Source organism: Anser cygnoides, chromosome 2, assembly GCF_040182565.1.
Source record: "Anser cygnoides isolate HZ-2024a breed goose chromosome 2, Taihu_goose_T2T_genome, whole genome shotgun sequence".
Taxonomy (NCBI): Eukaryota; Metazoa; Chordata; class Aves; order Anseriformes; family Anatidae; genus Anser; species Anser cygnoides.
The window spans coordinates 41,561,771-41,579,086 of record NC_089874.1 but is presented as its reverse complement, the minus strand read 5'-3'; the positions used below and the strand labels follow the sequence as shown (position 1 = coordinate 41,579,086).

Below are 17,316 nucleotides of genomic sequence, written 5' to 3'. Positions count from 1 at the left end.
CCTGTGCAGCACTTAGATATTAGTTTAGCAGGTTCCTTAGAAACTGTCAGAGTAAAATTATGCTAAATAAGCAATATTTACTATAAATTCTTCTGATCCTTCCCTTGAGGCGTAATTGAACATTACGACTGCCTCCTCAAAAGCAGCTGCTCAGTTTCCAACCTTTTTACTACTTCAAAAAAGCATTCTGCGAAGGGAAAACCTTTACATTATTACTATTCAACTGAAATTGTGCTCTTCGGATATCAATTTGTCTACCAAGTGGGATGCAGGGCTGCTACTACCCCCTCCTTTTGTGACTTTGCTGTGGGAGCAATCCAAGGAGCTGAGGGGAGGGCTTCTGCGTTTCACACACCAGAATGAAAATCACTAATTGGGAAGCTGCATGTTGTGACACATTTCCTTAAGCCTGTCAAAAACCTACGGCCGCAATATTTGTTAAATTTTGCCTCTGGCGGAAAGCGAAAGCGACTTGACCTGTAAATATTTTTCATGCCCAGACCCCAAATAAGACGAATTTCAAGCTCTGGTGGTGGAGGCAGCTGCTAAGTCGCACCGTGCGACATTTTATTTGGTGGTGGTGGTTGTTTTCATCAAAATGACAAATATTTTGGAAAGGGATTGTGTAGCGTGTATGGAACGGGGTGCCTCGTTACATGACCCTACAAGAAGGCGAGGCGGGGCTGGCTGAAGGGGGACTGGACACGGGGATGCTCAGGAGCCCCCAAAAAACGGGGGAAACGCGAAAACGGGGCCGTGCCGAGCCCGACCCCCAGCGCCCCCCCTCAAGGCCCTTGAGGTGACTGGACCGGCGGAGGCCGCGGCCCTTACGCCCCTCCCCTCCCCTCGCGGCGCGCGCCAGCGCCCCCGCGCGGCGCCGCGGCTTTTCCTCCCTGTTGCCACCCGCAGTGACGTAACCGCGGCCCCGCCGGCCGCCCTTTCCCATTGGCCGGCGGCCCTCGCAGCGAGCCCCGCACCCGACGCGTGATTGGCGGCTGGCCGCGGGGACAGGGCTCCGGTGGCGGCGGTGTGGGGGGGGCGCAGCCCGGTCCGGCGGCGGCGCTGTGGCGGCGGCCGGGGCCCGCCATTGTCTGGGCACCGGGGCCGGGCGGGGCGGCGGGGGGCAGCGGGGCCGGGGCGGCGAGGGGAAGGGGGGGCGGGGCGTGCGTGCGTGAGGGGAGCGGGGAGTGGGGGGGGGTGCGCGGGCACGCGCGGGCGGCTGCGCGCGCGGGGGCGGGGCGTGAGGGGGGCATTTTGTTATTAACCTCGCGCCGGGCCTTTGTGGCGGCGGGGCTGAGGCGGTCGGAGGGGAGCGGCGGTCGGGCACTGAGGGCAGCGGGAGCTGCCGGGCCCGGCCGGGCTCGCTGCTGCCGCCCGGCCTCCAGTTGGGGCGGGGAGGCGCTTTTGTGCGTGCGGCGCGGCCCCGCCGCTGCCCTTCCCTCCTCAGCCTCCTCCGCCTGGGTTTCCGCTCGGCCCCGGCATGAACTAGGGGCCGGGCCCGGGGGCTGCGGGTGTCGGGGCTGCGGGAGGGCGCTGAGGGGGCCGCGGGGCCCGGGCCGGGGCCGGGTGGCGGGGTGAGGCGCGGCGTTGGGGCCGGCCCTCTCGGCTGCTGCCTTCGCGTCGCCTGAGGAGAGACGGGCGGAAAATGGCAAAGTCCGGAGGAGGAGGAGGTGGAGGAGGTGGTGGCGGAGGAGGAGGAGGAGGCAGCGGGGGACTGACTTGGGTGGTAAGTTGGCGGGGGGGGGGAGTGAGTTGTTGAGGTGATTTTTTTTTGTTTTCTGGATTTTGTTTCTTTTTTGCGTCCCTTGTGTGTGTGGGCCGGTTTTTAAACGAGGAAGCAAGCGAGGGCCTGCGTGAAGGGGCAGCCCGCACAGCCGCTCTGTGCCGCTCTGTGGGGGTCCGGGCTGAGGGAAGGCGCCCGGGCTGGCCCCTGGGTCACAGGAGGGGGCTGACAGCCCCGGGGGGGTCCTCGGGGTGCCGGGGCTGCAGGGGGGAGGTCGGTCTGCGGGCAGGGAGGGAGGAAGGAGCCCCCTGCCTCGGAGGGGATCGCTCGGTAGCGGCGTTGTGAAGCGGTCCCTCTCTCAAGCGAGCTGTCTGTCGCCCTGTACGAGTCGCAGTTGCTGCTTCTCGGTCCTGCAGCACCATGAAGCCTTTGTGGGCTACCGGAGGGGTCGTGCTTTGATCCCAGCCTCTTTCACAAGTCAAAGATGAAGCCCCAAAGTTCTGGGGGTGGGTAATGAGGCGTTCAGGAGTCTGGAGCCGTGTGCGCTAAGTTGTACCTTGGAGTTAAACGTCATTGTCTTCCACACCTTATAACAACGCTGAGAAGGTGGGGGTCTGTTTGTTTTCTTTTTTTTTTTTTTTGTTTCTTTAACTGCTTTTCATGGATCAAACAGCAGTAGTAAGACTTGAGAGGGTGCAGGTGATAAGTGCCTCTAGGACTAGTGAATCCCTCTGAAAAGTTCTGAAGTCTTTTGAGGGTATTGGCCTTGGCTACAGCACTGAGGGATGCTGTGCGGGTCTGTGGTGGTAGTGGGAAGGAGGAGCAAAGATGCCCTGGAGGGGTCTGGTTCATCCAATCAGTAACTTCCCTGCCTCTTGCTTTCTGGATGTGGAGTTCAAAAGGGGGTAACTTATTTAATGGTGAAGTAAAAAAAAGATGGTGCATCTCGATGGATGGTGACGTAGCTGTGTCTTTAACCAGATGCATGTGCTTTACGGAGTTAGGAGCTTTAAGAAGTCTTGTTTAAGAGAGTAATTAACAAACTTGTTCTTCTCTTGTGTCTTTCTGCATCTTTGAGCTCTTGGGGAAAAAAACACAAATGCATTACTGAGGTGAACAAATCCTGTGTATTCTGATGGTGGGTGATTTCTGTGGCTCTAATTATTGCATTTTATGTTCTTAATTCTCTTCCATTTTAAGAAGCTGGCAGCAGGAAAAGGTATATAAAAATAAGTACGTTTCTGGGTGTGTCACTTGAAATTAGACAGTTTAGATATGGGAACAGCCTAAGTAAAGAAGCTAAAATTGTTCTACTTTCCTTTCTGCAATACTATGTGATCTTTATCATCTGGTCTTTGGTTAGCTTCAGAATTAAGGCTTCTACAGTATAGGTTGGACAAGTAATTGAAAGTTTTACACCTCATATAGAAAACTGCAGAATGAAGTGTGGAAATCACTGAGTAGGCATTTTTAATGAAACGTTCTTAAGTCTAATGGGGATGAAAGTATGGTGAGTCAACGGGTTTCTACAATTGGAAATAATTGGACTCTTCCTTCTCTAAAAGCAGTAAAGAATAAAGTGTTTTTGTCCTATCACAGTAGTTGTGGAGAAATAATTAGATCTTAGTTAAGACCCTGTGTTGACTCTGTTCAAAAAGCCATAAGGCTTTGTTTCTTTCTCTTATGCGCATCTTAAAAGCTGAAGGTAGGACCCCTGAGGCAGTTCCTAACGCCAAACCCGTTTTCTGTTGACTATAGAATACTGGCATACAGAAGAGCAATACTGGGGCAGCGCTTAGCAGTTGGTTTAGTGTGTTAGGTGGAAAAAATGGTGTTGGTCCAGATGTTGGTTTATGCGTAGGTATGATATGCTGCCCTTGAGGCTGAAATGTACAGAGTTGGGGACAATTAGGGACAGTTTCAGTCTTCTGGTTTCAGTCTGCTTGGCCTACGTCTGCTGGATATGTAGGTACTTGCTATTTGATTTTAAGCTCTTCTGAAACTACCTTGAGGGTTTTTTTTAGGCTTTATATTACTGTGGTGAAACAATCAGGATGCTTATTTTCTGAATAATATATTTCTATTGTTAGTGGTTTCTTTTTAAGACCATAGGAGTTAAACAATTGAAGAGGAACAGAGATAAGTCTAAGTTCTGAAGAGGGGGGAACATGTTTAAAAATTAATCTGATGGTAGTTTGTATTTCAAATTAGCAAATCCTAGATGTGTAACCTGGTTCTCACACCTTACTAAGAGTTGTCTGTGTAATTTTGGCTTTGACTGTGATTTAAACAGTGTTCTTGTTCTTAGGGTCAACTACGTAGGAAAGAATTGTACACAGTTTTGAAAGAGTTAAGGTATTCTTTAAGGTACAGAACTTATCTTGGTGTGAATTTCCTACTGGAATGTCCTACAAGTATCAGGTGATACCTACTTTCTCTTTTAGAGGCAAGATGAATTATGTGGCTGTGGAAACAAACAGCTAGTCACTCATTTTTAGCTACCTAGTAGCTTAGCTTAGTCACAGAACCTGAAGAAATGTAACTAGCAGTGGTGGGCTGGGAAGCAGGCACAACTCTTGGTGATAGGCGCCCATGAGAGTACATCCATTTAAAAAGCTTATTAGGAAAACTGTATATTGTTATAAAACTGAAAACAAACTAGGATAACTTCAAACTTATAAATTGTACTAGTTATTTTTTGAGGAGTGTTTTTGTTGCCCAGCTGATTGAGTGTACTTGCAGCTCCAACTGCCCACGTAATGCTGTAATAGTTGATGAAAGGTGGAGTTTCAACCAACAGATTTATATTAGTTATTTTTTGTGGATGATCTCCAAAGATCACCCAGAAGCATGTTAAGTTGTGTTATGAGTTGGTTACAAAAGCATTGATCTGTAAAGTAGAGGAGTTTCTGTTAGTAAACATAATGACACTTTCTAATGTTAGAAAAACTTGCTTTAAACAAAACAAGCCATTCTTATCTTCACCCTTTCTTTGTGTTTAGGGACAACTGGAAATGAGCTGTAATGGTACAGTAATAGTGCTTTTTTAAATATTCCCTGTATTGTCCAAGTGAAGTAATTTCAAGTAACTCTGTGAGGTGTGTTTGTTCCGATGCAGTGGTAACGCGCACACAACCATTGAAGTGGTTTCAAACAAGCAATACTTTCGCAGTAACTTGTGGGAATGTTTTCAAGGCTTTCTTCTTGACCCTAAAAGCTACGTAAGCCATATAAATAAAAGCTGAGACTCCTGAAAATAGCTGAAGACTTCAAACACCACTTCCATTTTCCAGCTCTTTGTGAAGGAAACACTTCTAGGAAACACTAGCTTAATGTGAATATATGCTAAGCATTAATGTGACTTTTTAAAAAAAGTTTCTACCATAGATCTATGTGTTCCTTGAAAAGAGTAGAATGGCAATGATATGTATACCAGTTTGGTTTTAACTGGTTCATACATGGCTTAAATAAATAACTTAGCTGTAAGTGAAAAGATAGCAAATATTTAAATAATTTAAATTCATCTATTAGCACTTCTCAATAGTTCCAGAGTTAACACTGAAAATAACTTTTGGTTTACAAAACAAAAAGAACATCTATGCAATAGAGAGGATAGGACGTTACACTCAAAACAACAACAACAAAAAAACCCCAAACCAAACCTCTGTTAAAGGGTCCTTGTCTCTCTTTTATCACTTCATTTGGAAACAAATACTCTGAACTGGAATAAAGGATTAGCTTTCAATAGTTTGACTTAGCTGTTAGTAATTTGTTTCAAGAGGATTAAAACAAATCTTTGTCTGAATAGTGCCTGATAGTGTCCAGTGATAGGCCATAATTTGCTTCCCGAGGTTTCTGAACTAGGTGGTTTCTAACTTCATGAGTAAGCTTTTCCATCTGAAATCTGGCTAGGTTTTCTCCTTCCACAAGTACCTGCGCACTGCTGCTGTATGTACTCCATCCGATACCCTGTTTAGGAACAGAGGCTTTTGAGTGGAACAAGACAGGAGTTCCCTTCTTCCATCCCTGCAGTGAGTCTATGTAAGTCTAGTCCTGTAAGACAACAGAGTTCTGCCTGCCTGAAGTACAGTTAGGCAAACAGGACTAGTAGTAAGACCAAATCCTGATCGTATCCTCACTTTTTAAAAATTAACGCACCATCCTAGAGAGGAACCAGATGTAAACAGTTCTTTATTCTTTTAATTGCCATTTATTACCACTTTATTCTGTTCAAAAGCAGGAAAAAGTGGTTGAAGTTCCTACCCTTAGCCTCTAGACCTTTTTAGTTGCCTTTATAGAACCCAGGTTAAAGTTCAGAATGATCTTTCTATTCTTTCCATTTATTTATTTTTTAACCTGGATCAAGCATTCTGTTTCTCCCCTGACTGAAGCTATGCCTAGGACAGTTCTTGTAACTGTGTATACCATTAGTTACTTTCTTATCGTTCCTCTGACACCTCGTGGTGTCTCCAGGGGAAAAGAGGTCTTCAGCTGTTGCCATGCATTGATTCATTGGTCTCTTGCTTTTAATAAGCATCTATCTTTTATTTTGTTATCATGCTGTCCAAAGAACTGCGGTTTGTGTTTTTGTTTTCTTCTCCTTTTTACCATGTTATGCAATGGAAGGGAGGTCTGACCTCAGGATGGTACTGCTATGTTTTATTAAACCTAATGCAGTTTGTGGGTGTTATGGAGCAGTGTAGTCTGTCAGCAGTCAAGGGGGAGCTGCATTTCCTTCTGCTTCTGTTGATTTTTCTGGTTCTGGTGCCCTTAAGAAAGCAGAGGTGCAAAGAGGTGTGATGGTTCACTTGGATATTCTAGCACTAGAGGAAAATGTTTGTGGCTTGCTTTGGCAAGTCGGATGCAATTGTTCTGATTCATCAGATGGTACGGCTTGCCTGCCAGAAGAGAACGTTGTTACCTCTTATCCTCTACTCTCCGCACAACCATCCAGTGAAATACTTTTGTCGTCTTCTTGTTAGACAGCTAAATAATGCAGGGTCAAAGATGTAATGGAGATGATGCTAGGCAGAGACTTGGTGATGGAATAAGATCAGGGCGACCTCTTTGTGACTGCAGCTGAGCCAGACTTGCAGCTTAATATTATGCGCCTCCTCCCCGTGTGCTCTGTGCTGGGAGGAAGACTTCTTACAGCGTCAGTGAGAGAATGCTGAATGCCTGGAAGTGAGGGACTAACAGGATCATAATGAACTCTAGGAAGGTATGTGTATCTTGGAGGGAAAGATGGTTAAAGGAAAATGCAGGGAAGATTAAGTGTTTGTTGGGGAAGGTGTACGTTCAAGTACGTGCCCTCTGTTAATGGTCAGTCTGTCTAGATTTGTGTGTATATGTAAAATTTCCAAGCTAACCATACTGCATCAGATGTGAACTAAAATCATACTGTTTAGATGGATAAAGTAACCTTTCCAATAAAAGAGCATATAAGTAGCCTAAGGTAGGCAGTTTAAACCATAACTTTTTGCAAACCTAAATCTAGTGTCTAATTTTCATAAACCTTGTTTTCCAAAAGCAGACTTTTAACTTGTGTGTGAACTGTGTCTATATGCAAAAGCTGTCTTCAGATACACATTTATATTTCAATTAATTAAAAGCATCAAATACGACTCTTAAGGTTTCTGTCATGGATTTTGCCTGGGGGGTGGGGGGGGGAGTGCAGACAAAAACTAAGCAAGCAAAAAAGCACACTACCACCAAAGCTGATGTGAAATATATGGAGAGAACTTGGAAATCAAAAATTTTTTTCCAACATGGATCATTTAAAATAGCCATTTTTTATCACCACTCACAAAGAAAATATTGTTCTGCTCAATATAGGTGTTTTCAAAGGTTTCAAAAGTATATCAAGCAAAAATACATAGTTCTAAATGTGGATAACTGTTTGAAGGAGCCTGTGTTGAAAATTGTATGCTTGGAGAATTAGTGGTGTCCTCTCAAATACATGTAGTGAAACCCAAGTACCTTAGAAGAAGATATTTTAATGTTGATATCCTATATTTAAATACTGAAGTGAATATTAAGTCAAGACATGTAAAATGTTTTTACTGAACTTTAAAAATAAATAGTAAAATTTAAAATAAAACCTAAGATTTAGCAACCAGTGAAGGTATAAATATTAAACATACCAAATGTTTGTTTATAAACATAGGAGAAAATAATTCCTCTGAAGTAAAATGATAGGTCACCTCTTTATTTATGTATATATAAAATATATTTTGGTTCAGAAAATGTTTCCTTGCTCTCTTCTTCAGGTAGTTCAGTAATGAGTATATAAAGGGCTGATCTGAAAATCAGGGAAAAATTTCACCCTCACCCCTCCATAAATGAGGATCAGATCTGCTAGTTTCAAAACTCCAGTGTGATCACACATGCTCTTACTCTTAGGGACTGAGTCCTTTTAAATTATGTTCAGAAGTGCATGCTGAACTTTTTCTGTGATATTGGTTCATCTAGTTTCATTTAATAAAGCTATTTTAAAATGCCGTCTGCATCTTAATGCAGTTGTAATTTACATATAAATACACTTTGCCACTGAAAGCAAATTAAAGCACCACTTCCAATTTTTTATTTTTAATGATAAATCTGCGTATTTATTACAGCGTACACATCTAAGTAATTCACTTTTTTTTAGCAACAAAGTAAAAGGACATCAGCACAGCTAGTGTAAAAGTTGCTTAAGTTAGAATGTGTTTGAAAGGCTTAGATCTAAACATCAGAGCTGTATTTTCCTTCAGATATAATTTTAAAAGTTACCTTAAAAGGAAAAAAAAAAGATGCAAAACAGGGCTAAAATTGTTTAATCTTCTGTATGGATTTTTCTTGACATGTGAGGTAGAACTGCAAATGAGATATTAAGCTGTCCTACTTTAGTGGAAGATTTACATCCTTAAGAGGTGCTCAGGTTTGGTACTCTTCCTTTTATTGAATGAGTGGACATGCCCTAGGCTGAGGCTTCCTGTTCCTTATCAAAGATGTTGAATGTTGTGAGAACAGATGTATGAAGAACTGGGCAAACGTCTGCAAGGTGCCACAAACTCATGTGCCAGCTTTCTCAATTTGTGAGGGAATCTTCAGGGAGAGAGAGAGAGCAAAGAGCAATATTTTCTTGTCACAACAGAATCACAGGAGCTGTAAGATAACACGGAAAAGTGATTTTCTTATAAATCAAAAGAATCCAAGATAAGTAGAAAAAATAAATGGTTAATAAGTGTTCTTTTCCTTGTACCAGAATGTCTGATTCTCCAGTAAGCTTGTACAGAAAAATGGGCCCATAGACCACTCATTTCTCCTAGTGGATGAAAAATATGGGGAAAGCTGCATTTGCTTCTTGAGCTGATTTACTGTGAGCTCAGTTCTGGTTCCACTGTATGGAGAAGCAGCGGAGGAGAGAAGAAAAGTTTTCATTTTTGGCAGTGGTTAACTGTTGTTTTCTATAACAGGGAAATCTGACCATCCTCAAGGCATTCTATGAAACATCACAAAAAGCATTGATGTAATATGTTGGTTTGAGTCCAAATTGTTCAAACCAGGAGCTTAAATTCCTATTTTTTTATATTTTTCCTTTTAAAGTAAACGAGCTGGTTAGTAGGCTAGAGCGAGACTGGTTCTGGGTGAGTTTGCTGGAAACTTTTTCTTTACATTATCTTTGGGGAAGATGCAATAGAGAGATTTAGTTCATGCCACCAACAATATGCAGTGGTCTATGCAAATTTGCTTTGCTAACAGGGAACTGTTACTTTAGCATGTTTTCATCTTGGGAGGAGAGCCAAACCATTTGTTAAACACAGCAGGGAAGTGGTTTCATTTGAAACTCCCTCGTTTTGTTTTCATGGTGGGAGGTATTCTCAGTCAGTTTCCTTTGGGAAAATTGCAAAATGTTGAGGTACCAATGTATTCATCCTGTATCTTTATAAGATGACAGGAGGCCATTACAGTCTAGTATATAACACTGGGCTACAGTCAAGTGTAAGTTATCCATAGAGCTACCTACTAATTAGCATATTACACCTATAACTTTTTGAGGTGTAGCATGTTTTCAGAAGAAGTAGGGTTTTTTTGAAGTGTAAGTGCCAGAAAAATCTACCACGTCCCTGGATTCCGTTACTTAATTAACCTCCCTAGGTTTTACAGCTTAATTACATGCAAAAGCTACTGTCTTGTCCCACTAAATGTGCTTATCCTACACTTTATTTAAGGAAATGTAGGACACAAGCAGTGTGCTTTTCTGAAGTCTCATGTCCCAGGGCTGCATTTATGTTTCAGGAAAACAATCTTTGCAAGTGCATGCCTTAGTTCTAGACTAAGGCAGAATAGACTAAACCCAGGTGAAGATGACCTCATATCCTGATGTCTCTTCTCTGTTCATCCACAGCCATTCTTGGATTTTCCTACTTAAGTATTTAATACGGTGCTAAGATTAGCACAATGAGAACTTCCTTTCACAATGGAGTAAATGCTGTAGTTTTATTTGTCTCAGTATAATCTCTTTTTTTTTGTTTGCCCAGAGCACAGCATTAAGGACAAATGTCCAAAAGACAAAATCAACACATGACCACTCTGCATCAACCGCAACTTGTGTGCTAGGTTAACATGGGGAAGAAAGAATGACTGGGCAGACTAAAGAAATAACAGTACATGGCCAAAGTACTTGTATTCTAGTCTTCCAGTACTACTTCTTTTTTTTTTTTGTTTAGGAATAACAGCTAATACTGTGGAAGAGAAGACAGTGGCTAGTACAGTACTAAGTCTGTGTAAGTGAGGAAAGATTAACCATTTTTAGGATTTTCAAATTCATATTTTTTTCAGCAGTGAGAAATTCAGCTACTTTAAAAAAAAAAAAGCCTTTAAAAAAATAAGCCTTTAAATAAAGTAAGGAAAGTAAAGGTGTGTTGTCCCAGTTACAGCAACATCGAAACTGGTGATGAAACTTTACCCTTCTTTGGTCTAGCTGTACATTTTCTTCTCTATTTAGATAAGAATAGCTTTTCTCTGGGTTTGCCAAACTGTCCAGTTCAAACGTGTCCGGTGATTTAGCGTGTTGAAGTACAACTGTTGCAGCACAGGTAACCAAACTCAGCATGGTGACTCAACAGGATTTCAAAACACAGAGGAAGACCACGTGACCCAGTTTTCATTAAAAAAATAAAAATCTGCAATGTCATGCGTGCTCTGTTATGAGCAGAAACAAAGGGGACTGCAAGAAGAATATTGCAAAACGTGAAGATAGAAGATGCAAAACCCAAACAGATGAGCTCGGAGGTTGACTGTAGACAGTGAAAGTTTTGTAGTTGAATTGTAGCCTATTAAAGGCTGCTTGGGCTCTCACTCTTGAGGGCGGAAAAGGAAAGTGTGGATATAGCTTTTAAACACTATTAGGTAAATTTATAGCAGAACCAAAAAAGAAACTTCTGCAATCATTGAAATCATACTGGAGAAAGCAGTTATCACGACAAAACCTGCTTATGTTTTCATATCACACCTATAATTGTCTGATGTAGTCAACTGACAAGCAAGTGCTCTCAATGGAGAACTGTTACTTTTTTCCCTATAAAGTTACCACTCTCCTGTGTCTGTTAAGAGTCTAAGATGCTAGCTACGTCTGAGGTCACAGTATAAAATGTAACTGCATGCCTATAAAGAAGAATGCACAGTGCGTTTGGTTATCGCATTCAAAACTACATAACCACGGTCATCTTGCTGGCTTATGTGTTTGTGGATATGTACGCCCATGGCTGACCTGGAGGGTAGCTGAAAGGCTCAAGAATCTGTAAAGTCTTGTATGGGGCAAGGATGTTGAAGAAGTTGAACACTGTCAAAGGGAAAAAAAAAAAAAGTAAAAATTGGCCACAATAAGATTGCAAATCAGACCCTGAAAATTTGGTAACCAATTTAAAAAAAAAAAAAAAAAAAAGTAAGCTGACTTACTGTGAAGCAGAAGACTTAAGCCCCATGTGATGCTTGGTTAATTCTCTTCAGGGTGTTTCTCATAAAACAACAGCTGGTGCTGTTTTGAAAAGTGTTATTGGAGCTCCAACAATGTGAAGATCTCCCATACAGGACAGAATACAAAAGACTTCTTGAGACAATTCCAAAATATACTGGAAAGATTGTCAGCTTAACTACACTGCAGTTTAGTGCTTGCTCAATTTAAAAATAAATAAAAAAAAATTGGCTCTACACACTTGCATCTTAAGTAACAGAAGCTCAGCAGATGAAAGCATTTTTTTTTTTTAGGAAAACATAATGGAATGGCTGTGAGGGCTATTTGTGTCCATGGATCTGTGTCATGGATTTGGTGATCAAGACTTTTTTGGGAGGAGGTGGGGAACTTGTAAACATCATCTGTATTCTGAAAATGCTTGTTCAAGAGAGATCCAGAGCTGGTCTTCTGTTTCAGAGCACAGCACAGCTTAAAAGGCCTGCTATGGAGACCTGCATTTCTGCAGACTTCTGACACTGGCATCCCTGCATAAAAGTGTTATTTTATGTCTTGAATACTTTTTGGCTTTTGTTTGTATGCTTGTGTTTCGATAGTATGCAAGTTAAATATTTAAATCCTGAGTATTTATAACATGAGTATTTTTTGCATACACAAGATGTACTATAATTGGATGAATGTACAAATAAAATCTGTCCTGCTCTCTGAAATTATAAGTTGTATTTAAATGGAGCACACTGAAAAGGTGTCTGCAATGTCTAAGTAAAAACTGTAAAATTAAAGTTGTGTAAAACTACTTAGTTTTATGATTGTTGACCAGAAAGAAAAAAAAACGTTATGGTGGTCCTTTTTTTTTTCCTCCTCTTGAACCATACATAATCAGGTCCTAACTACTGTGTTACAGAAGGTAACAGACATGGCTTACTACTGCTGAGTTAAAGCAAACTCCCTGTTCCTCAGGAAGTGCTGCTGCTGCAGGATTAGTCCTTTTAGGCAGCAGTTTGATTAGGTGTGACCTCTGTCAGTGTGACAACCACCTGGCAGTAGCATCTCAATGGGAGTGTTTTTGATGCTCGCTCTATGGCTTTCTAACTGATAAGTGGGACAGGTTGTCCATAAGATTTTTACAAGTTCTATGTAAGACTTTCACTGGAAAACAGAATTGCATTTCTTAGTTTTGGGTTGAAGTCTAGGGCTTGTAGGAATCCCTTTCCAATCATTCCCCATTCCCTTTTGTATAATTATAATCTAGAGCTGTAAAAAAAAAAAAAAGGAGCAAACAGAAGAGTTCCATTTGAATGAGATCCTACAGTCTTTCATACCTATAAACCTCTTGCTCTCTTTATGAATTGCATTTCCCCTCGTCCCTTCGTTCAACTCATACTTCCATTGAGAAATGCTTCCATTGTTTCTTCTAGGATCTTGGTTTTGTTAATGTTGACTGAAGCAAGAAAGGCAATTCATTATTTTCTTCTGTTAATTACTGGTCCCTTTAGACCAAGTGAACATAGTAAAAAAGTGCTAACAGGGCTATGGAACCAGTAAGTAAGCTAAGGATGAATGGCTCCCATGAAGTATGACATCTTTTCTTAGAAGACTGAAAAATTAAAACAAAGGTGATCATAAAGTACAGCCAGTAAGGTCAAAAAGAAAAATATGTAGTGAAGCTCATTGGAAGCCTCACAGAACTACTTTAATGAGATAAAGTTCACATTGCAACTATTGGCAATGCTTCTGTTGTAAGAATTCTTACTCCTCCTCGTCCATGTAACGTTTAAATGCATCTGTATGTGAAGTCCTGTTTCTTTTCTGCCTGCATTCCAGATTTATGGTGAATCTTTTTAGTGCGGCGGTGGGAGGGCTGTCACAGTTAAAGACCAAACAGTGCGGAGACCAAACTGACTTTTGGATACCAAAACACTTAAATCCACACATGCATGCAATTTTGCAAATTACATAACTTTCATGTCAGATGATGTGCTCTGGAGTATGTTGTGCTCCAGAGAAAAAGTAGTGAGAGTCGGTGTTGTGGTTCCAACCTTGCTGTCTGTAGTTGTAGTGCAGGCTTGTGGGGTCCCCTGGGTTCTTTCCTCCTTTACTCTGGATGCTGGCAGTTACTGGACCGGGGGGAGAATACTCAATTCTCATTTGGCTTGTTCGGGTTCGCTCAGGGCCTAACAATTGCTTGGTGTCATCACTGGTGCTCACAAGTCTGCTTCTCTCAAAGGTTCTTGAAGTATGTATTTAGTAGTGTTGCCATAAACTAGAAAAGTTTGATTTCTGAGTCTGGAAGAGAAAGGTATTTTCCCCTGTTCTGAATGAAATGCTTTATTCCTGTTCTTGCTAAGAGGAAAAAAGCTTCCAAGCATAAATTAGGAAAGATGAAGAATACTTGGAATATGCTACAGAGAGAACTGTCCTTGTTAAATGTATGTTATAGGTTGGTGCTTGGCCTTTGTGCTGAAGTTGTTAGAGTGAGTTCAGTATGCTTTTGTTCTTTGTTCCTATATGCTTATATGCTTTCTTTGCTTATATTGCTATTCAGGGCTGCAACAAGGGCTAAACTGAGAGAGAACTGATGATTTCTTCTTCTGGCTGGGAAGTTTCCATGGTTGCTGGTTAATCCAGCATTGGAGTTCAGCCTATATGTACTTCTTCAGAGACTTACCAGGAACAGCAACACGGGAGTGTAATATTTAGTAGAGCAGCAAGCAGCTTTGTCGTCATCGTTTGTCTATTGATGGTTTTTACTGCATATGTAACATCTGCCTCAAAGTTGGTGAATGCCACGTAGAAGGAGGCTATTTCAGCTGTTAGGCAGGTGCTAACAGAATTTCCAGTGTTAAGTGTGCTAGCCGGGCAGATACATCATGTGACTTAAAATGACGTTCATTGATGTTTTTAAGAGAATTCCATTTTGCAGGCAAGAATGTGTACTTTAAAATGTCGTATGTGGTCTCTTGGTGGATATGCTCTTACTGTCTGAGAACAGGGCTTCTCTACATTTGGTTACTCCGATTTTAACTTTTTTCGTTTGGTGTGGTTTTATTTCAATACGAAGAGATATTTATCAGGAAAAAATGGCTGAAAGATGCACCAAATCATTAAACTCCTTATGGCCTCCCTCCAAAAGTGGATTAGTTTTCTGTAACGCTGCTTGCTATGTCAGTCAAAGATATCTGTCATCATCTCCAGCCACATTAAGCAGGAATTCAGTTTGCATTCTGGCAGTAACCTGTGTGATTCTCTGTTCTTATAGTCCTTGGCTTATTTCATCATAAAGCATTCCAAACTGGGATTCTATCAGGTTTAATTACTTCAGTTAAATAGAGAATATAAGTTATAGAAGGTGAGAAGTGAGAAACCGTAGTGGAGGCACTGTGTTTCTTAAGCCCCATGGAATGAGTTCTCCAAACAAAAATGTAGAAGAGTAGTTTTACTGTCATTGTTCAGAACAGTATTTAGTGGTTTGGATTCAAATGTTTAAGCTTAAAATGGGTGTTATAATTTTTTTGGGGTGCTAACTTGAAGAAGTGTCTGTCTTTTTGTCACATAGTGTTTTGTTACGCTTAGTAAGTCAGAGAAGTTAGAAAATGTACCGATTTGTTAAGAAACCGTCTCATAATCTCTTGAATTATTTCTGTTGAGAGGATAGTTTGATCTTAATACACCCAAAACCTTAACATTTAAGTTGCGTGACAAGTCTTGATTGTATTTTAAATCTATGTCAGGCTTCATTTATAACTGGAGTGTGACAAGTTGAATAAATCAGGTTGATTGTTGGTGTCTCTTTTTTTTTAGACATTATTTGATAATCAAATCAGTGCTGCAAAAAAGGAAGAATCAGAAAGCATTAATAAAAATGACACTTCAAAGAAGATGTCTGTTGAGAGAGTTTATCAGAAAAAGACTCAGCTTGAGCACATCCTCCTCCGTCCAGACACCTACATCGGATCGGTTGAACCGTTAACTCAGGTAAGTTTCATTAAGTTCACCATCCTAGTTTTTTGTTTTAATGAGGAAATTACTCTTCTGGTAAATAAATAGGCAAATCTGTATTCTAAATTGTCATGCTAAAAACTGTAGTTGTGTTTATGCATGAATGTGTAAGATTCATAGAATCCTGGAATGGTTTGGGTTGGAAGGGAACTTGAAAGGTCATCTAGTCCAACCTCCCTGCCATAGGCAGGTACACCTCCCACCAGACCAGGTTGCCCAAAGCCCCATCCAGCCTGGCTTTGAACACCTCCAGGGATGGGGCATCCACAGCTTCTCTGGGCAGCCTGTGCCAGTGCCTCACCACTCTGAGTAAATAATTTTTTCCTTATGTCCAATTTAAATCTACCCTCTTTCATTTTAAAACCCTTGCCCTATCACTACATGACCTTGTAAAAAGTCTCTCTCTGTCTTTCTTATAAGTCCCCTATAAGTATTGAAAGGTTGCAGTGAGGTCTCCTTGGAGCCTTCTCTTCTCCAGGCTAAACAACCCCAGCTCTCTTAGCCTTTCTTTGTAGGAGAAGTATTCTAGCCCTCTGATAATTTTTGTGGCCCTGGGAGGGATCAGGAGATGACTTTCTAAAGCAATGCTTGGTTCACTTGAAAAAACATATGCTGAAAAAAAATGTTTAAGTTCAGTTAAAGCATAAATACACACCTACATATGTATGTGTGTATGTTTACAAACACACATATATGCACACAAATATGTATACAGATTTGTAAGTAGCATTTGCTTTAGCGTCAAAATGCTTTGTTCTGTTTGTTTAGTTAGGGAACAGAGAATTTAAGCCCCCTGCTGGCTCTTTTTTCAGCTGTTTTTGTGAAGTAGCAATTTTTTTTCTTTTTGAGAATTCACTGTCTATACCGTTAGAACTTACTTTGAAGCAGAAAAGAATAGATTTTCACTATAAAAGTCTTTGTGGGTTCAGCTGTAATTTTTACCAAACTTATGTTTCTGCTTTTGTCCTCATATGACAGCAGTGGTCAGATTGGAAGAGCAAAGTTCCTGAACTAAGTAGATATGAGCAAATCCAAAACAGTAGTAGCAGATTTTCCGCTTTTCTGTGGGTGACGGTAATCTAGATTGGCCACATAACAACTGTCTCCTAAGCAAACAGTTGCATTTTGTAAGGAGAAAATTCAGCATGTGGAAACTTCTCCCGCCTGGATATATTGGAAACCAGGTTCCCACTGCCTTGCATAATCCTCCAGAGCTGTGTGCAGGCTGCTCCAGAATTCAGAGCTTTCCTTGGAGGAGAAAATCATGCGCATTTTAAACTCCCTGCACTGTAGTATCAGTGGATTCTTTTTGTATAATTGTAGGCATTATGTTCATATATACTCAGTTGTTTTCTAATTCTTGGCTGGAGTATTCTTCGAAGGATGAAGGAGGACAGTTAGAAAGAGCAAATCTCAGAAGTTTTACTCTCTGAATTAGCAGTATAAAGCAATGTGTTACTGAAGTAGGTTGTTAGCTTAGAGGAACAGCTTTTTTTTCAACTGGGAAATACTGTCTGTAATTCTGTTCCATGATGAATTTCTTAGAATTTGTCTGTCAGAGATTAAACTATGTAATTGTAGAGCACTTCAAATCATTCAGTCCTCCTGAGACTTCTGTAAAAAATTACAGGCTCCTCAC

At 41.3% G+C, this 17,316-nt stretch overlaps 1 protein-coding gene across 1 annotated transcript in view; it reads left to right on the top strand.

Moving 5' to 3' along the window:
• The first annotated feature begins 1,257 nt into the window (after positions 1-1,257).
• Positions 1,258-17,316, top strand: part of TOP2B (DNA topoisomerase II beta) — a 64,479-nt gene continuing 48,420 nt past the window's right edge. Inside the window, exons 1-2 of the mRNA XM_048076088.2 lie at positions 1,258-1,726; positions 15,480-15,653. Of these exons, the coding sequence (XP_047932045.2) occupies positions 1,646-1,726; positions 15,480-15,653 (255 nt within the window). The 5' untranslated portion in view covers positions 1,258-1,645. The remainder of the gene's footprint in view (positions 1,727-15,479; positions 15,654-17,316) is intronic.